Source organism: Mesoplodon densirostris, chromosome 12 (genome assembly GCF_025265405.1).
Source record: "Mesoplodon densirostris isolate mMesDen1 chromosome 12, mMesDen1 primary haplotype, whole genome shotgun sequence".
Lineage (NCBI taxonomy): Eukaryota > Metazoa > Chordata > Mammalia > Artiodactyla > Ziphiidae > Mesoplodon > Mesoplodon densirostris.
Genome location: NC_082672.1, coordinates 12,442,621 through 12,463,949, shown reverse-complemented (window position 1 = coordinate 12,463,949; position 21,329 = coordinate 12,442,621). Strand labels below are relative to the sequence as shown.

The window sequence follows — 21,329 nt, the reverse complement described above, 5'->3', positions numbered from 1 at the left end:
TATCTGTGTGGTCTGTGTGGTCACTGAAAAATCATTATATTGGAGTGACAGAGTAAAGATATTTTTCCCTCATTTTTCTCTTCAAGAATCATTGGTTCAAAACCTCCCAATCCCAAGCCTATAGGAGGTCTCTTGTATTAAGCTGATTCCTATGCCTGTTCAGTTTCTGAATTAACATCAGACAACAGATCGTGTGCTTAAAATCACTAGCACAGGAGCGGGCAGTTACTGTTTATCTGGCTGATGACCTGCATTTTAGGAGGAGAACCAATTCTGTAAGTCACTCTTGTCCCTATGTCTCTGAGTTGTGTCAGGTTCAGAAAGAAGTTGCTTGGTTCCTTTGTCATGTGAAGAACGTATTTTTAGAAAGTTCTGTCATAGTGGAAGTTAATTTAGGTCGTGACTCTTACCGATGCTACTGTTCTTAATTTAGGTGAAAATGGGGAACTCCGAGAGTCAGTACACCCTTCAAGGATCTAAAAATCATAGCAATACTATTACTGGTGCTAAGCAAAAGCCTTGCTCCCTGAAAATCCGTGGCCTTCATGCAAAGGATGACAAGTCATTGCACGGATGGGGTCACGGAAGCAGCGGAGCCGGGTACAAGTCCAGGTCGCTGGCCCGAAGCTGCCTTTCTCACTTCAAGAGCAATCAGCCTTATGCATCCCGACCAGGTGGTCCCTCGTGTAAAGTCTCCAAAGGCAGTGCCTACTCCAAGCACAGGACAAATGCCTCGGGATCGGATTTCCAGGGCAACGATGCTGCTTTCTCCCCCGAGAACGGCTTCCACTACGTCGGGCACCCACCGGCGGATAACCACGCGGCCTCGACGGACTGCAATGGGCACCTTCTCAACTGCTACGGCAGGGACGAGAGCGTCGCGTCCACCCCTCCGGGCGAGGACCGCAAGAGCCCCAGGGTGCTTATCAAGACGCTGGGCAAGCTGGACGGGTGCCTCCGGGTGGAATTTCACAGCGGCGGCCCGCACAGCGCCGCGTCCCCGGGGGCCTCGGGCGGCCCCGTGCAGCTGCTGCGCTACTCGGCCGGCGCCCCGCCCAGCCCGCGCGCCTCCCCCGCCGCCTCCGCCGCCGCGCGTCCGCGCTCCAGCAAGGGCAGCTCGCTCAGCTCCGAGTCCTCCTGGTACGACTCGCCCTGGGGCCAGGCCGGCGAGGTCAGCGAGGCCGAGGGCTCCTTCGCGGCGCCCGGCACACCGGAGCCTGAGCACGAGCCCGGCCTCCACGCCGGCTTCCCGCCCAGGGATGCTCCAAAGCCTTTCAGCCAAAGCGCCTCCCTCTCGTCCCTCCGGGAACCCTACCCGGACGCCACCCTGGGGAGCCTGGCGCCCGCCGCCCTGCGGCTCTCCGACGACTACATGGGCACGCGCGCCAGCCTCAGCGCCCGCGTCTCCTTCGCCTCCGACATGGACGTGCCGGCCCGCGTGGGGCGCGGGGAGCCCGGGCAGTTCGCCTCCTTCACCCTTCCCTGCCGCAAGTCCAGGGCCCTGAGCGAGGAGCCCTCCAAGAAGGACACCCTGAAAGCCAGGATGCGCCGCATCAGCGACTGGACGGGAAGCCTCTCCAGAAAGAAAAGAAGACTCCAGGTGAGTCAGGCTTGGAGCGCCAGGAGAGATGCTCTTCGGTTTCCTATCTGCAAAATGGGGAAGTTAGCAGAAGCTACTGCAGAGCGTGTCCTGAGGCTTGAATGAGCGCGTGAGAGTGAAGAGTTTAGCCTAAGCCATGGCACGTCTTGTTCGCAGGTGTGTGTGTGTGTGTGTGTGTGTGTGTTTTCTTTCTTTCCTTTTGCTTCAGATGTGCATTTTCACTCTTAACCCTGGACTTCAGTCTCCCGGGTTCTGTCCAGTCTCGTCTCCTGGACTCTGGTATGAACCCCACAGGCCGCATCCCAAGACCTGGCCAAGCGGTTCTTAGAAAGGACAGTGTTGGAGAGACTTCCCCAGTGAACTGGTGATCTGAGTATTTTGCTAGAGCTCATTCTTAAAGCCTAAACAGAAAGGAAGAGAGAGAGATCGTCATTTTGGGATGAGTAGCCTTGCTGAGCTCGATATGACTTTGGAGAAATTAAAATTCCTGTTGTTCAGTTGGTACATCGGGAAAAAAAATGTGGGTGATCTATATGTATAATCTCACCACCTCCTCATGGGGGCAGCTAACAGTTTTGAAAACATCTTGACCTAAGTACGTGGAAGAGCAAAAGTATGATGATGTTGAGAAAATAAGAATCACGATGATGACGGTAATCCTTTTAATGGGCATATAAAGTTTGAATGGGGGAAACAAAATGACTTCGACGTCAGGAAGGAAAGTAATAGTTTGCCTTCTTAGGTAACGGGATTTCTAGGTTTTCAGTTGCTTGCTCTTTGTTTGTTTTTACTTTTAATAATTTATAGAAGGGAGAAAGTATTTTGTTTTTTTAACTCAATATAAGTCAGATTGTTAAAGGAAATTTGAATGACCAGTTTGTCTCTAGTAGAACTGCATTTAAACCATCCTAGATAGATATATACTTATAAAATTAAATAGAGCTTTAGGATAGAAAATAACTTCCCTGAGCAGATTGTTTCAGATCTATAAAATTTACCATTAGTTATTTCCTTCTTATGTATAAGGCCCACGTCCCCTGCCCCCAAATTGTACTTTGTGCCCTTTTCTCCTCCTCTACACAGAGACGAAGAATAGATGATTGTCGTCCTATTACAGAACTCTTTTTTTTTTTTTTGTGGTACGCAGGCCTCTCACTGTTGTGGCCTCTCCCGTTGCGGAGCACAGGCTCCGGACGTGCAGGCTCAGCGGCCATGGCTCACGGTCCCAGCCGCTCCGCGGCATGTGGGATCTTCCCGGACCGGGGCACGAACCCATGTCCCCTGCATTAGCAGGCGGACTCTCAACCACCGCGCCACCAGGGAAGCCCCAGAACTCTTCATACCCCTGAATGTAGTCATTTGCTCCCTTCTTACTTGTTACTTCTTCATGCTAAACTGCTAAGTGCTGTAGTAGAGATTTCTTTGACCTTTTTTTCTCAGCTGCCATTTCCCAAACAACTGACAGCAGTCCAGCATAATTGGAGAGAGAACTCCTACTTTCTGGGGAGCTGCAGTCCCACACAGACAGCTTTCCCGTCTTGCTGATGCAAGTGTTGTGTTGTCGACTAGTGTTCAGCTGTCATCTGCTGTGGCCCTTAAGCCTGTTCCCCCGCATCTCTTACTTGCATGTTTCTCATCTGTGCTTGTGGCCTGCCTTACACCCGGCTCTGCCGTGTCTCACTCCGTTTCCACTCAGGTCCAAAGCAGACCCTTTGCCACTGTGAACTGACCACATTCTGCCCCATGCGGGACCTCGCTGCCCAGCCACCCTGGGAAGTGCCCCTCCTTCAAGTCTGTATCATCCAAAGATTTAACTGGATGATCTGTAAGCCTGTGAAGTTAAGAACAGACTGGTTACAATCAAAGAATCTGAATTTGAAAGCTAGAAAGGACTCCCCCTCATATTAAAATGAAGAAACTAATGTTCAAGGAGTTTGAAGACACACGGCTGATTAGGGGAGAAGCCAGGGCCAAAGCCACTTCTGCTAAAGCTCAAAGGTGTGCCTTTTCCACCTAGACACATAGCCAAGGTACTGTTTTTTTTTTTTTTTTTTTTAAATATGCCCAGTAATTTCAACGGACCGGAGGCTTTTAATTAATTAATTAATTATTTTATTTTATTTTTTTTACACTAAGACCTTGAGTTCTTTTAAATTTATTTATTTATTTATTTACGGCTGTGTTGGGTCTTCGTTTCTGTGCGAGGGCTTTCTCCAGTTGTGGCAAGTGGGGGCCACTCCTCATCGCGGTGCGCGGGCCTCTCACTATCGCAGCCTCTCCCGTTGCGGAGCACAGGCTCCAGACGCGCAGACTCAGCAATTGTGGCTCACGGGGCCAGCCGCTCCGCGGCATGTGGGATCCTCCCAGACCAGGGCTCGAACCCTTGTGTCCTGCATTGGCAGGCGGACTCTCAACCACTGCGCCACCAGGGAAGCCCCAAGGTACTGTTGATAGACACTAGTAATTACTTCGGGGTTACTGAATATTAAGATAATAAACTATCTTGTATTTTTGAAAAGTGACCTATGAAGGCAGCTTTTGAGTTATGCTTGTGTCAAATTTTGATAATTTATAAAGGTGAGCAAAATGTACTTTTTTGGTAAGTATGCCACTTCCATTGGCTATGCCTTTGCTTTTTTCTTCTTTTGTTTTGTTTGGCTGCACCATGCAGCTTCTGGGGTCTCAGTTCCCTGACCAGCGATTGAACCCGAGTCACCAGGCCACCAGGGAACTCTGGCCTTTGTTCTTCTTTTACAATTGAACGTGAAGACAAAGTTTGGATCCTTAAAAAATGTAGTCAGTGCATAGGAGCAAAGTTTGTGACAGTATGCTATAGTAAGGACCAAATGCTTATCCTCTTACACACCAGACTTCTGTATGCCAGCAGGGCTTAGGCTTGGAAAATCTTCCTATGATGGGTAGACATATTTGTTTTGACTTTTTAGAAAAAAGTGACGTAAAAAGAGCAGTCCTTTTTTTTTTTATAGAGTTTTCAACCACTCTGGGGAGTTAGAGCCTGAAAGCAGATTAATCAGTGGAAAAACTTACATAGCTGAGAAAGAATATCACACTATTCAAAGCTAGAGGGAGGGGGAGGGAACACACATGTGCTGGAGAAGAGCATGTGTTTGATGCTGGTAAACTATTCATATTAATGCAGCTTTGCTGAGACCTGTGAGGCCTTGCTCCTGTCCTGGGTAAACTTTCCATTCTGTCAGTCAGGGTGGGCTAGGTTATGCGGAGGTAACAAAAAGCCCTCAATTCTCTGAGGTTTAGCACAAGCAAAGTCTATGTCTCATTCAAGCTGTAACTCTGGTCTGCACTGTTCCCCTCTGGGACCCTGGGTCCACAGAGCAGTTACCATCTGGCACACTGCAAGCCTCTGTGGCAGAGGGAGAAAGAACCGTGTGTTGGCTTTTGAAGCTCCCACTCAGGGGTGACACATTTCACTTCTGTTTGCATTTATTGGCCAAAGCAAGTCACATGGCCTTGCCTAACTCCAAGGGAGGTGGGTGGGGAGTAGGGAATGGTCCTGCCGTGTACCCTAGGGGAGGACCAGATATATTTGAGGGGTAGCAGTGACTACTACTGCAGAGTTTCTTACAGAGGAGATTCAGGACACAGAGACTCCGCCTTTCTGACCATCTTAATTTTAGGCTCTCACTGCCCTTTGAGGGCTACATAGTCACAGGGAATTTCTGCAGAGGACCAGTGGCCATTACTGTGAAAAGGACAATAGCATACGAAGAATGACATGGTAAATTTGGTACTTTTTCCTAGAGAGTGAGGAATGGTGATAAGAGTTTTCCTTTAGCTCCAAAGGAATTTAGTGACATCTCTTGAATTCCTCTCTACTCTTTGCTATAGTGCTCTTGTCATCGTTATGTTATCCATTGTTTACGATTATCCAGTGGGGGTGGAAATGGAAATCAGACTTCTTTATGTACATGTCTAACATAGCACCTTAGTTTGACACCCATAACACAGTGATCAGGAAATCCAGCTGAGACCGTTTAGGAACTGTCCTCCCTCCCTCCTCCCTCCCTCCTCTCTCCCTCCTCCCTTCCTTCCTTCTTTCCTTCCTTCCTATTAGCCTGAAAATGAGTCACTAGCTATTAGGATTCTAGATAGGAAGCTTTACAAATTTATTAGAGACCAGGAAAGTTCATGTCTGTGTATAAGAATCAGTTATGGATGCTAAAATGCAATCTTTCTCCATTTGTCATGGAGGAAAATTTGTCTTGCTTTGCTCCAGTTGAACATTTAAAAGTTAGCGCTGTGCCTTTAAGTCTCCCTCTTATGAGAAACAATGTCAGGAGCACTAACAGGTTACACTTAAGTTTGCCTCTTGATGCCTTTCTCTGGCAGGGCTCTGCTTGGTTTGAAACACCCCATTATAGCTCCAGCTGGGTACCAGAGGCAATCCCAGTGTTTTGGGGCTGTGAGTCAGAGTCCTATTTATAGCTGAAATAATGTCAATACTAGATAAATGAGAAGTATTCCTTCATCTCCTAAGAACTTTTGAAGAGCAACAAAGTGACAATTGAAAAAAAAAAAACCTTAAACTATGTTGAAAGTTTCCTGTCCAAGTGACTCACCACAGCTGGCTTATTTGCTCTGTTCTTGCATAAGCATCAGTGTATAAATAAATCTGATTATGGGACATAGTATAAACAGAGCGGAAGATAATATTTTCATTAGTAACAGCTATGTTTGGGGCTTAGTTGCTTGTAGCCCTTGGGTATTTATTTATTTATTTATTTATTTTGCGGTACGCGGGCCTCTCACTGTTGTGGCCTCCCCCGTTGCGGAGCACAGGCTCCGGACGCGCAGGCTCCGGACGCGCAGGCTCAGCGGCCATGGCTCACGGGCCCAGCCGCTCCGTGGCATATGGGATCCTCCCAGACCGGGGCACGAACCCGTATCCCCTGCATCGGCAGGCGGACTCTCAACCACTTGCGCCACCAGGGAGGCCCAGCCCTTGGGTATTTAGAAGCACTTTTCTATTGATGATTTTCCTGCAAAAGATAGCAACTAATTGCGACTTGATTTCTGGATGAAGTTTCTGAAAAGAAAACCCCTCCACACAGGGGAATATTCAAAATAAGGTCTTTAGTCAATGGTCCTTGATCCTGTTTTCCCTCCTTTTTATTTTAATGGAGAAGGAAAACCCACTAGCCTCTGAGTAGATGAGTATTAGAGTCTCTCTGCAGCGTTACCTTAATTTAAACTGTAAGTTTGGAATGTCAGTGTCTTTTTTTTTTTTTTTTTTTTTTGCGGTATGCGGGCCTCTCACTGCTGTGGCCTCTCCCGTTGCGGAGCACAGGCTCCGGACGCACAGGCCCAGCGGCCATGGCTCACGGGCCCAGCCGTTCCGCGGCATGTGGGATCCTCCCAGACCGGGGCACGAACCCGTTTCCCCTGCATCGGCAGGCGGACTCTCAACCACTGCGCCACCAGGGAAGCCCTGTCAGTGTCTTTTAAGTCATAAATTAGCTCACTTTCTGCTGAAAAATTTCCTTACTGCTGTTGACCAATGAATGGCCTCTATGCAAGTTATTCTTCTTGAATGTCTAGACTTCTGATCTAGACATTAGAGGAAACCTTTGTGTTTTCATCTCTGTACATGGCCAATTCACTGTTCAGTGCATGTTGTCTTAAGGGGGCAGCGGTTATTAGAATAAATATTAATTTTATTTAGAACTGCCTGTGTCTGATTTTGTGGCAGAATAAATATTAAAGAGTCATGCTTTGGTATTCCCAGTGCTTAAAATAAAATAGGTGTTCAAATAAAACAATGTGAATGAATTAATAGTACATTCCTTTCATGAAAGAATTCCCCAAGTAAAAAATATTTGTTACGAAGTAAAAGCTACAGTTGCTAACCACTACCCTTTGTGGATAAGGCACCCCAGGTGCATGGTTTTCACTATCCAAAGAGGGAAAATATGATGCTAGAGATCTCAATGTCTAGACCTTGGGAGGGGGTGAGAAGCTGAGACTGCTCAGTGTGGGGAGGGGAAGAAAAGTTTGTATAAACCACGCCCTCCTTGAGCCTGGAACTAGTGCTCATCTAATTTAGCTTAAAAATGATCCAGAAGAAAAACAAGACTGCAAGAACATGAATTCTTTCCCGGAAGATAGTGATTCACAATTAGCAAAGAAGTATCAGTCCAGAAATCTTCGCTAGTGTGTTTTGAATATACTAGTTCATTTTTTGATGCTAACTGTGGGTTGGATTTAGGATAGTCAGGGTTATTTGGTTTACATTTTTTAAGCATTGATTCCACAGGCTATACGTTGGGTTGAGCAATACTGTTGCTATAATTCTTTCTGATTTGCAGACTTGATGGATAAAGATGCATTAAAAAAAAAAAGAATCTTGCTTTGCAGCAGTAGTATTAGCAAACCACACTATTAACACATATGCCGCATTGGGGAAGGGGTGCTTTGGTCATATGTAACCTCTGATGGGTGGTCATCTGTGTTGCCCACAGGAGCCGAGATCCAAGGAGGGCAGTGACTACTTTGACAGTCGCTCGGATGGGCTGAACGTGGACGTGCAGGGCCCCTCCCAGGCATCTGCATCCCTGTGGTCAGGGGGCTCGGCTCAGATCCTGTGCCACAGAAGCGAATCCGCTCACGCGATCGGCAGCGATCCCCTCCAACAGAACATTTACGAGAATTTCATGCGAGAGCTGGAAATGAGCAGGACCAACACGGAGAACCTCGAAACGTCCACAGAGACCGCCGAATCCAGCAGCGATTCGCTCAGCTCCTTGGAGCAACTGGACCTGCTCTTTGAGAAGGAACAGGGGGTGGTGCGCAAAGCCGGGTGGCTCTTCTTCAAAGCCCTCGTCACTCTGCAGAAGGAAAGGAAGCTGGAGCTGGTGGCTCGGAGGAAATGGAAGCAGTACTGGGTGACACTTAAAGGTAAGTGATCGTCACCACCCAGAGAGTCCCTGGGGTCCTTTCCTCCGCTGTCCTCTTTCCTAGGAAGTGTCAGTGAGTGCAGTGTTGACCTGAGTTCACGTGAAGGCATCTGATCCAGAATCTACCAGCCTGCTTTCCTACAAATACCTTCTCACACCTGTATAATATGCCTCACTTAACATTCGTATGCATTATTCATTCTCATAAGTAATGATTGAATTTAATAACTATTGCTCATTATAGGTATTTCTGTACCATTCTTTAATACTTTTCCTGCATCTGGGGGGTGGGAGGGGAGCCCCAAATAAGTTACCAAACGTAGTTTAGTTATTTGGAATATAGATCATGAATTTCTGTGCACGTTCAAAACTCCAAAGAGGTATCTTTCCCAGCTTGTACAACTAAGAATTTCATCTGCATTATTTGATTTGTGTCACCTTGCCTTTATGAACTGAGAGTCTAATTGTCGTCACCAACAAATGCTTTTATTTTTTCTTTTTTTGATGCAGAGGAAATAGGAGAAAGCATTTGCTTTGTTAAGACGATAAAGTTTTCTCACAAGCATTGCCATTTAAAAATTATAATCACCTTGCTCATTGTGGATGAATAGATTATTTGAAGTGATCTAAGGCTCTGGGTCAGCATCATGTTGATTTATACAGATGTGGACACAGAGCAGTCCCACAGCCTCTGGCATTTCTTCACAGCTGTTGTGTGACTCTTTGTCGGCGGAACCTGGTGTGGTGTGCAAAGTCAAACCTCATTAGCGGCCACCACCCTTCCCTGTCATGGGAGAAGGCAGAAACAGAAATCACATCTGCACACAGCGCGTGTGAAAGGCCTGGAGCTGTCTGTGGCGCGCCCCATATTTAGAAATTGTGAGCCTTGGGGAGCTGGCATCGATTCATAATTACCCAGAAGCCCCTCTGGGAAAGGTGCACCCGCAAAGGCATCTCATCTCCTTTCCCTAGCAAACTGGAGGGTTTATAAAACCCAAGACCTGGCATCCCACATGGATGCAGTCCTCTTTTCCAACCTCTGGATTTGGATCCTTGTGATACCTTGTGGCTGAGGAAGGCAAAGAGCTTACCCAGTTTGGGTGTACTGGAGAGGCGGGGTTTTCTACTGGATGACGGAAGAGATTTGGAAGGTTGGAATTATGGGTCAAATCCAGCAAGATAACATTTTGAAGGGATAAGTGATGCTTTAAGTTTTAATAATCAAAGAGCTACCCAAATACAGGATAGGGAGGTATAGCCGCCAAGTATTACAAGTGAAAAAGATTTGAGGGTTCGATTTGCAGGCCATTCACAATGGGTTTCCACTGTGATGAGGCTAAAATGAAAGTAGATACGATTTAAAGAGCACACACGTTGTTGGCTACATCATTAGAGATGTCATGTCGTCTGCAGCTCCATCATTCCCCCCTGCCTCTGCCCTGGTCAGAGTTGGCCGTTTCTCTCCTTAGGGGCAGGATATTGCAGGAGACTTGTTCATCAACGAGCCAGTGGGTCTTGTAAAAGTTCCAGCTGAAGAGGGGAGTGAAAAATGTCCCCCAGGGGAATGAGCGTCTGGAATTGTTTGTGACTCAAAGCGTGAAGCTGCATCCCATTCGTGCGGTATTTAGAGTGGGTGCACTGTGTTCTAGAATGTGTCATGCATAGGATGCGTCAGTCTGGTAAAAGAGACACTGAATTTATTCTGGTTCATCTGAGGTTGGGATAGGACTAATAAATGGAAAAGAAGCTGATTGTGAATTAATGTAAAAAATACAACAGAAAAAAACCAAACAAACCCACTGCCTTCCTGAGTTCCCTGCTACTGGAGACATTTGTGCAACGCCAGAGTGTTGGAGGCTTCCTGGGGGAAGTTCAGGCAGGGATCACTTAAGTTTGGAAGAGGGTGTCTCCAGGACCCTGTCTTCCATCCTGGCAGCTTCCCCGGGGAACTTCTGGTTGCTGACTTCGGGGGCAGGGATGGTCCTGACTTGTCTCTGACGATTGCAAGATCCACAGTCCTTCCTGAGCCCTTGCCGGTTAAACACTTGAAGACCCGTGGATAAGGGGTGCTTTGTAGGGGTAAATGTTATAAAGCACACATCCCTTTGTTTCCTTTGCAGCCAAGGAAAGGCATGGGATAGAGATGGTTTTTTTGCCAGCATAACCTTTTCCATATGGTTTTCTACACCTCTTTCCTCTGGGAATTCAATATATTGAATTCAACTTTCTTGGCTTAGAATCCAAGTTGTAATATTTGGACTTAACTATCTCATTTAATCATAGTTAAAAACATATAGGTGTATATATATACACACACGTACATTTAAGCAGAACTTTTAAATTATCCTTGGAGTCTCTATGTAACTAAAGTAGAAACAGTGTTATTCAGAGAGAGCGGCTATCAGCCAACCATCTGGTTGCCCACCTACGTCGAATGTATAGGTATGCTAAGGGCGCAAATGTTTTTTAGGGTTCGGAGGATGTAATAAATTTTTAACAAGGGTAATTCCGCTTTCCATCTGTCTTTTCCAATGAGTGGATTTTCGTGCGGTTCACAGGGAACTTCCTGGGCAGAATAGTTGGCAAGGGGGTTAAAGCTGTCCCTCATAACACACAGTACATAACCGAGGTCAGGAGGGGGGTTCATAAAGGAAGTTTAGGATGCTGGTCATTGTGCCTGTGACAGGGAGGACGGATGAGTGTGGGTTGAGAAGGTGGATTTGAAGGGAGACCGAGACTAATTTCTCTCCTTTCCCTGGTGATATTTCTAGTAATACAGTCTCTTCTCTTCTTGTGCTTCCAGTGCTGTTCTGATCTGTTTTCTCTTTTTGCTTCCACTGACCGCTGCCCAGGCTGACACCAGCTCCTGGGGGGGTGGACAGGGCAGGGCTGACGGCCACAGCATTGGGGGGTGGGGTGGGCCCGGGAGGCTCTGCTGACCTCGGCGCGCAGCCCCTTTCCATCAGCCTCATCGCCCCCGCGTCAGAGATGCAGATTAAGTAAAACTCGATGTAATAGACTTAAGACTGGTTTCCTGTTCCTTAAATTCGATGGCAACAAAATTCTGCAAATTGTTTGACATACTGGCCTGGTTCTAAAGCGAAATGCCCTGTTTTGGTTTCACGCTTCCCCGGGAGAGCTGCGTTCTGTCAGGGTGGGGCGTAGGGGGACGTTAGGGTTGGCAGCGTTCTGGCATCTGCCCAAGATTGCGTTCATTTCCTCTGGATGCCGCGATTCAAACCACTGCCCCTGGGAGCTCAGTGTTAGGGGCGCTGGGAAGTGAACATGAACCCTTTGGAAAGAATTGGGAGTTGGGTGGAGCTGGTGTTGCTCTGTTGTCCTCGGGTCCCATGGTCATGGGATGTCGCACAGGCTTTTCCTGATGGAAAGACTTGGGGATTGTTTCTAAGTCCGTTAGTGGCTGGAAGAAAAGACAGGCTCAGACCTGCCGCAGTAGCTCTGGCCATAAACCTCTTCCTCCTCTCCCTCGTTCTAAGAGGCTCTCACAGCTTCTGTGTTTGGGTGAGTTTTGATTGTGGGAGGAGAGATCGCTCAGTGCTTCTTGAGATCAGAAAGTACCTTGGAGGGAGAAAGTGCTGTCTTGAGCTAGGGTCCTGCATTTTTTTTCTCCTGGCTTCTGTGCTATGCTGGGCTCCATTATATATAAACTTGTTCATCCAAATTAAGATCTGTTTTCAAGGGAAGACGTGCAACTGGTAAGAGTGAGATAGTTTTCAAAACATGTAAACTTTTATGAATGAAGACTCATAATGTAGCAGGGTAAAGCAGCCACGAAGTGGACCCCATGCATTTACAATGCAGGGGAAAGCAGGCTACTGCTTCATTAACTGTCAGTGTGGAAAGTATTGGGTTGGCCAAAAGGTTCATTTAGGTTTTTCCGTAACATCTTATGGGAAAACTGGAATGAACTTTTCGGCCAGCCCAATATTTTCAAAGCAAGGGATGGTGCCCATAGCATGATGTTACCATATCATTCATCAGCACATGAGAAGTGCTCAGAAATGTTGATTGCTTGAAGGTTTTAAGGGATATTCAACAAGTAAACATACTTGTGAGCATTTTAGAATTTGCTTAAAAATTACATCTCACGGGCTCCCCTGGTGGCACAGTGGTTGAGAGTCCACCTGCCGATGCCGGGGACACGGATTCGTGCCCCGGTCCGGGAAGATCCCACGTGCTGCGGAGCGGCTGGGCCCGTGAGCCATGGCCACTGAGCCTGCGCGTCCGGAGCCTGTGCTCCGCAATGGGAGAGGCCACAACAGTGAGAGGCCCGCGTACCACACACAAAAAAAAAAATTACGTCTCATTAGAAAGCATTCCTATCGAATTATCAAAACAGATCCCTAGTAACTTCTGCCTAGAATATCTTATTAGCTTATTAGGGGAAAGCTATGTACCTGAAAGCATATGTAGTGGCACTTTAGGGTAACGTTTTAAAATACAGGGACATGTAGCTTCATTTTCCTCTCAGTCTAAATTAGCAAGATGGTAGTAACATTTCCTATCACTGTGAGATAAGAGAATATATTAAAATTAAGTTATTCTGTGTGGCATTTGGAGAATAAACTGGGTACTTTGTCACAAATGGCAAAGTGCCCCAGGTGAACTCAGTTTCTTGTGACCCCACATTTTAAGTGTAGAAGTTCGCTTAGTTAATGAATACGGGGTTTTCTTCTGTCTCCTGCATTTAGATCTCCTAAGAAGTGTGGTTCTGTGGTTATGAAGGAGGGCTCTGTGGCCAGGGTGCCTGGGTTCAGATCCTGCTCCACTGCAGTCCAGCTATGGGACCTGCAAAGTGGTGTAAACTCTCAGGCTTTCCATCTGTAAAATGGGACTAATAACTGCGCCTGCCTTCTAAGGCTGCTTTGGGCACCAAATAAGCCAGAGCATGTGAAATACTTAGAAGAATTCCTGACACAGAGTAAGCAACAATAAATGCTTGGTATTGTTATTACCATTATTACCTTTACAAGAAACATCTCATTTTCATCTGGGTTGATGCTAACACAACTAGGCATAATTTAGATACCAAAATTTCCTTTTGTGGTAAACAGTCTCATTCAGTCATTTTCTTTTTTCTTTTCTTTTCTTTTCTTTTCTCTTTTCTCTTCTTTCTGTCTCTCTTTCTTTTCCTCCCTCCTTCCCTTCCCCTTCCTTCCTTCCTTCCTTCTGTCTGTCCGTATCCTTTACTTCTCATTCCTTTCCTAGATAGATCCTCGGGACATGTGATAAGGACCGTGCTTCTCTCTTTCACAGGATGCACCCTGCTGTTTTATGAGACCTACGGGAAGAATTCCATGGATCAGAGTAGTGCCCCTCGGTGTGCCCTGTTTGCAGAAGACAGCATAGTGCAGGCCGTCCCAGAACATCCTAAGAAGGAAAATGTCTTCTGCCTCAGCAACTCCTTTGGAGATGTCTACCTTTTCCAGGTACTGCCGAGCTTTCTTTTTTTACTTTTTATTAGTTATCTATTTTATACATATCAGTGTATCCATGTCAATCCCAATCTCCCAGTTCATTCCCCACCACCACCCCTCCCACCACTTTCCCCCCTTAGTGTCCATACGTTCGTTCTCTACATCTGTGTCTCTATTTCTGCCTTGCAAACTGGTTCATCTGTACCATTTTCCTAGATTCCACATATATACGTTAATATACAATATTTGTTTCTCTCTTTTCTTTTTTAAATAAATTTATTTATTTTTGGCTGCATTGGGTCTTCATTGCTGCACGTGGGCTTTCTCTAGTTGCGGCGAGCGGGGGCTACTCTTCATTGTGGTGCATGGGCTTCTCATTGCGGTGGCTTCTCTTGTTGCAGAGCATGGGCTCTAGGCACGCGGGCTTTGGTAGTTTTGGCTCACAGGCTCTAGAGCACAGGCTCAGTAGTTGTGGCGCACGGGCTTAGTTGCTCCGCGGCATGTGGGATCTTCTCGGACCAGGGCTTGAACCCATGTCCCCTGCATTGGCAGGTGGATTCTTAACCACTGCGCCACCAGGGAAGTCCTGTTTTTCTCTTTCTGACTTACTTTACTGTGTATGACAGTCTGTAGATCCAACCACGTCTCTACAAATGACCCAGTGTCGTTCCTTTTTATGGCTGAGTAATATTCCATTGTATATGTATACACACCTCTGTATCGATACAGAGGTATACACACCTCTGTATCGATTCATCTGTCGATGGGTATTTAGGTTTCTTCCATGACCTGACTATTGTAAATAGTCCTGCAGTGAACATTGGGGTGCATGTGTCTTTTTGAATTTTGGTTTTCTCTGGGTGTATGCCCAATAGTGGGATTGCTGGGTCATATGGTAATTCTATTTTTAGTTTTCTTAAGGAACCTCCATACTGTTCTCCATAGTGGCTGTATCAATTTACATTCCCACCAACAGTGCAAGAGGGTTCCCTTTTCTCCACACCCTCTCCAGCATTTGTTGTTTGTGGATTTTCTGATGATGCCCATCTGCTGAGCTTTCTAAATGGAGGGTGGAGGCGATAGCTTGCGTCCTGCTAGGATGAGAAGGACCAGAATTAAGAGGCACAACTTAGCAATTTGAAATAGACTAAAAGCTGTCAGACTTTGGATTAAGGTTTAAGCAAGAAAATTGGCCTCCGCTGACTGCCAGGTGCCGCAGGGTCGTTGCAAATGCAGCCATTCATCCAGCAAACACTTCTTGGATGCCTGCCCATGAAATGCCAGGCTGTAGCCCCTGGGCTGCTCTTCAGGATACAAAGAGAGAAAAATTACGATCCTGTTCTGGCCTAGTCCGTGATCTAGTGAGTACAAGATCCGAAGTTGCCAGAGTGGAAGTTTTTAAGTGAAAACCCAGAGAAAATGGACAGTAGAGGCTTAAGTTCTTCCCAAGAATCCCAGTGGCAGTGAAGATGCTTTTCAGGAAAACCCTCATTGACAAATACTGTAGGGTCTCATTACCCTGTGGAAGTGGTCTTAGGACGTTAAGGTTCAGGTTATCTACTGTTATGATTCTTAGAATCTTTCTAGCAAAGGAGGGTCAGGCTGAGGTGTGGATCCTGGTGTTCTCGCTGAGTCTGCACATCATCTTGCAACACTTACTGAACTTCTCTGAGCTTCAGACCCTTCAACCCGTAGGATAATAATAGCTTCTAGGATTGTTTTAAGGGTAAACAATATGATATGCATGTGTTCAGTGCTAAAGAAATTCTAACTATTATGACTGTTGTTATTATGAATTAACTCCAGAGAAGTGGGGGTGAGAGCCAGGAAGTGAAGTGTGCTTCTGAAATGCCTCCGAATCCAAACCCAGTACTGGGTGTAGACACAACATGAGCTATAGATTCTATGTGGCTGGAAGCTTCATGGAAAACCTCCTAGGTCCTCGATTCAGGTCTCTGATAAGCTTGGTCCTGGCTGCCCCCAGGGCCCCTTTAGAACAATATAGTTGTTTTGGACCCCTTTGATTCTAGATTCTTTGGAATCTAGAATTCTCTGAAGTGTTTTGGGCAATAGGATTTCCCAGCACTAACCTGGTAAACGCCCTGGGCCCCTAGCCTTATTGCTGTCCTCAACCTGACCTGACTGAAAAGAGTCAGGGCCTAAGGTTTGATTTTCCTTCTTTTAACAGAAAGGTTTGCTTGAACTTTCTGTGGTGCTTTAAAGCAAAGTAACAAACTGGTGTTCATATGAATTGTAGGAAAGGTAAATACACTGGATTAAATCTGCATGGACTTAGGGGGAGGTATGAAATGAATATTTTATTTTGTGATTCAGGAAAAATATCCTTAGTTTTAAAGAAATTTTCCCAGTAGTTCCCATTGTACGATCCCACAGGTCACTGGAGGATTAACCTCGTGGTGTGAACGTGTGTGGTTATTTCTGGGCATCAGGGGAAACTGAACGTGTGTTTCAGCCTGCTTAGAATCATATATCTTTGCCCATTCTGCTTTGTTCAGACTTTCTTTACTGTTTTTTTTTTTTTTTTTTGTGGTACGCGGGCCTCTCGCTGTTGTGGCCTCTCCCATTGCTCTGGACGCGCAGGCTCAGCGGCCATGGCTCATGGGCCCAGCCGCTTCGTGGCATGTGGTATCTTCCCGGACCGGGGCACAAACCCACGTCCCCTGTGTTCTCAGGCGGACTCTCAACCACTGTGCCACCAGGGAAGCCCTCTTTACTGTTTTTAAAATAAAATATTCTTATATGAAAATACTATATGGTCATTGTGTCTGAAGGTACTGAAGGGTATAAAAAGAAAACCACTCTCCACATTCCCAATATTCACAGACGACTATTTTAATATTATTGTGTCCTCCCCGAAATGTTCTTTTATTGTTATTTTTCATAATTGAGTCCATACCGTAGATGAAATTTCATATCCAGGCTTCACAGTGTAACCATTTAGTCCTAATATTTTCTCATCCTATTAAAATTATGACGATAAAGTGCTTTTTAGAGAGCAGCATGATGTACACTGCGTGGATAAACCCTGGTTTTCTTATTACTCCCCTATTGCTGGTGTACAGCTTGATTCTATCAGTAGTTTGTCTTCCCATTCTATCTGGGGCCATGTGTCACCCTCGATGTTCTCACAGGCCCTCTGGAGTAAAGGAAGCCTGTGGACCTGTGGTGAGTGTGTGTTTTTAAAATTAAACAGTTTTGGGCTTCCCTGGTGGTGCAGTGGTTGAGAGTCCGCCTGCCGATGCGGGGGACGCGGGTTCGTGCCCCGGTCCGGGAGGATCCCACACGCCATGGAGCGGCTGGGCCCGTGAGCCATGGCCGCTGAGCCTGCGCGTCTGGAGCCTGTGCTTCGCAACGGGAGAGGCCACAACAGTGAGAGGCCCGCGTACCGTAAAAAAAAAAAACAAATAAAACAAACAGTTTTTATGAAGTGAAGGTACTTGGGAGTTTTACATATTCAAGCCCAGCCTGCCACTTTAGAGAACACTTTTGTGGTGAAACAGTTCCAAATTGCTTTTTTCCCCCCTGTGTTTAGGCCACCAGCCAGACAGATCTGGAGAACTGGGTCACTGCTATCCACTCGGCCTGCGCATCCCTTTTCGCAAAGAAGCACGGCAAAGAGGACACAGTTCGGCTGCTGAAGAACCAGACCAGAAACCTCGTTCAGAAGATAGATATGGATAGCAAGATGAAGAAGATGGCAGAGTTACAGCTGTCCGTGGTGAGCGACCCAAAGAACAGGAAAGCCATAGAAAACCAGGTACAGGTTATTTACAAGTGTTTCCTCCCATGGCTCATGTCACTCGGGGCAGACTCAGATGGGGGAACTGGTTCCTACACCTCTACAGGGAGTAGTTTCTGTGGCTTTTTGGCTCAAGTACTTAATGGCTGCAGTTTTGTCATATGAGGGATGTGATGTGCTTTGCAACCTTTGGTGGCTGTATATGGACATTTGTGACCAAATCTTGTTCCCTCGTGTTGAGTAGCTCCTGGCCTGGATGATTCTCTCATATATTGGCACTTTGGGAACAAAATTTATATGGTAAAACTATTGGAAGATTAGACACATGCGATTCTAATACAGAAGATGGCTGAGAAAGAGTAGTTTGGTATAATACAGCTATTCCTGTGTCTGTGGATTAGAAAAAAACCACTACTTTTTGGTTTGTTTTTTCTGTTTATAACAGATAAGGTGCTAAGGAAGATGCTTTCTTTGGCCTGTCTCCACATTCACATAATTAAACAGCTACTTTCTATGCTGTTTGCATTTTAGAGGAGAGGGAGAAGCTTAGTTTCTATTTTCCTTTACTCAGACAGCCTGAGCACTTACACAAGTGTCGGTGAAATTTCTAGCACCCCTCTCTTCGTTCAGTTTCCCTGGGAAACACACTGAGGTAGAGATTTGCATGTGAGGAGTTTTATTAGGACCGTTCTCAGGAGTAAGGGAGTGAGGGAGCATGATTAAGGAGGGACTCGTTGAATTGTGTTGAGCTGATCCTACAGGGGGCTTGGGAGCTAGGGTGGCCATTCAGAACTGCTTGCTTCCAGTGAGGCATGCCGTGTCATGCCATGTCTACTGGTCAAAGCAGCTGCCTTCAGAAGAGGTGGGTTCCCATTCTTGCACCATGAGCAGCTAAGGGAAAGGATGCCTCTGTCTTGAAAGAGAGGTCTGGTGGTGCACAACAGTATCCACTACAGTCCCTTCAAAATCAGTGTCAGATGATTTGGGAACTTGAAGAGGGATAGGGCGAAGATGGGTTGGTGTGTTCCTGAATTTTTCATTCTTTTTACTTTGTAAATTATTATAGAGAGACCAGGTTCTTTAAAAAAAAAATCCATGGCAATACAACAATTTGGACACCCCATCAGAAAAGAATTTTCCCTATAGCGTTTGACTTAAATCACAAATCAAACAGTATATTATCAATCTTCTATTTGTGTTTGAATATTTAACCTTGCTTAGAATTTGTTTTCTGCCTGCATATATATGAAGAACTTAGAATGTGTAGAAAGAAATTTCTGGCTGTAAATAAGAAACTGATGAAAGGCATGCATTCAAGTGATATATTTGTGTTACACTAAGAATTTGGGATTTATCAATTGGCAGTAGCAAAATAACCAAGTAATTCCCATCTCTTGCCCCTTCAAGTATTTCTAAATGATGGCACAGTTGAGACAGATCTTCTGCTCATACCTGGATCCACCGTTGCCTTCTCCTTTTCTGATATCCTGTGTCGTCTTTCTCCCTTCCCAATTCTTCCCTCTCGCTTATTTGTCCATCTTCAGATATAGACATACCTAACAGATGCCTATAACTTCAAAATATAAAAATAATTATAAAATATGGACCCTGTTTCTAAAAAAATGTATTATTTAGTTAGAAAGCAGGCCTCATAAACATGAAACTAAAGAATATTCTAGAATGGTATAAGTTAGTACCAACTAGCATAGTCATCAAATGCTGTGAGGCATCAGGGGTTGAGCTGTGCTGTGATCTAGAGGAGATGGAGGAGACTTCCTGGAAGGATATGGCCTTAAAAAATTGCTAAGAGGTCTGTTGGTATGAAAGCTGATCCAGGCTGGAAGGATATGGCCTTAAAAAATTGCTAAGAGGTCTGTTGGTATGAAAGCTGATCCAGGCTGCGAGGAGAGTGGGGCGCATGGTAGAACAATTTGGAGGTATAGTTGACCTTTGAATAACACAAGGATTAGGGGCTCCAACCCTCCAGTGTATAACTTAGAGTTGGCCCTCTGTATTCAGCCAACCACGATCGCGTGGTACTGTAGCATGTAGTATTTACTAAAAAAAATCTGCGTATAAGCGGACCCGTGCAGTTCAAATCCTTACTGTTCAAGGGTCAACTGTAGGAGTAACAGTGGTTGCTTGAGGCTCCTGAGCACATGAGAGCAGAGGTGTGGGCTAGGAAGTGATGAATAGCTGGTGGTTGGGTGGGACGGGTACTGGCGCAGCTTTTTCAGGGTCTTAAAAATAACCCTGGGATATAAGGTTTATTATAGCCTCTAGATCTAAGGGAGGAATATAGGTTTTTAAGTTGGGAGGAAAATCGTGATGAATGCATTATCTTTGGAAGATTAATCTGGCAGTGGCTTGGCGGTGGTGATGCTGGTGAGGGGCAGATTGAAGCAGGGAAAAGTGTTGGGTGGTGGAATGGCCCTGATCTGGATGTGCAGTTCTGAAGGCCTGGCCCAGAGTAACACAGCAGAAGTTTAACAATTTATATGGAAAATGTTTTTCAGAGTACATCATTTTCTCTAATTTTATAGAATATTAAAGATAGTTTCCTGCGCTCCTGAATTGAAACAGAATATGCTATTTATTTCAGGAGTGCCAGCTAACAAACTACAAAATAGTGTTTCCAAGGAACTGGAAGGGAAGTTGAAACTGCCAAGGAGAATAGCGGGAGTGGAAGGGTTTGGGGGGTTTTGCCAAGGACACGGCTTCTGGGGACAGACACATCTCTGCCCTTGGCCTGCTCCTGCCCGGAAGCCTCACCCTGCTCATGTCTGGGAAGAGGGCCAGTCTTGAGACAGGTCCCGACCGCGCGGCTTTCTGTCTGGGGCGTGTAGCGATGTCATGCTGTGTCACATTTACACGACAAATCAAAAAGCTTGAGGAGAAGGAGAAATAGCTTTTCCTGAATTTTCTCTGTACTACGTCTCCCCTGGGGTCCTGAATTTCCAGGATCCGAGTCTGTCATCAGAGATGCAACTCATGGATTCAAGTGCCCCAATTAAAAATTTCATATTGATTGTAGTGGGAAAAGGTATGGTTTTAACTTTTACAGGCTCTCTAAATTTAAATTCAAAGTCATACTTTAGTCCAATGGAGGGGATGCCCAGCTTGGAGTTTTCAGGTCCTTGTGTGTTGTCAAATGTTTAGGTCCAGGGAGAGAGATGGGAAATTGGGCAACACTGAGATGCTCCTGGCCTTTTTTTCCACCCCCTCCTTTTTCTTTCTCTCTTTATGGCCACAAGAAGTCCAAGCAAACATTTTTTTAAAATTTAAATTTTCATTAAATGTAACTTTATTTCTTTTTTCATAGTTGGTAAATGCTTAATTTATGATGTCAAAAGTGGTGCTGTTCTCTCTTGGGAGGGGGGAATTACTTTCACATAAATCCCTACACAAATCCAAGGGTCTAGGGTGGTCGGTTGGCCTGAAGAGAAGCTTTTTTAAAATTAAATTTAATTAATTATTTTAATTTTTTGACCGCGTTGGTTTTTTGCTGCTTCGCGCAGGCTTTCTCTAGTTGCAGCGAGCGGAGGCTACTCTTCGTTGCAGTGCGCGGGCTTCTCATTGCGGTGGCTTCTCTTGTTTTG

The 21,329-nt window shown here is 45.8% G+C and overlaps 1 protein-coding gene across 3 annotated transcripts in view; it reads left to right on the top strand.

Moving 5' to 3' along the window:
- TIAM2 (TIAM Rac1 associated GEF 2) overlaps positions 1-21,329 on the top strand; it is a 232,760-nt gene that overhangs the window by 124,241 nt on the left and 87,190 nt on the right. For all 3 annotated transcript variants that reach the window (XM_060114499.1, XM_060114497.1, XM_060114498.1), the window contains 4 exons: positions 434-1,600; positions 8,098-8,533; positions 13,810-13,982; positions 17,524-17,748. In XM_060114499.1, the coding sequence (XP_059970482.1) occupies positions 440-1,600; positions 8,098-8,533; positions 13,810-13,982; positions 17,524-17,748 (1,995 nt within the window). In that variant the 5' untranslated portion in view covers positions 434-439. The remainder of the gene's footprint in view (positions 1-433; positions 1,601-8,097; positions 8,534-13,809; positions 13,983-17,523; positions 17,749-21,329) is intronic.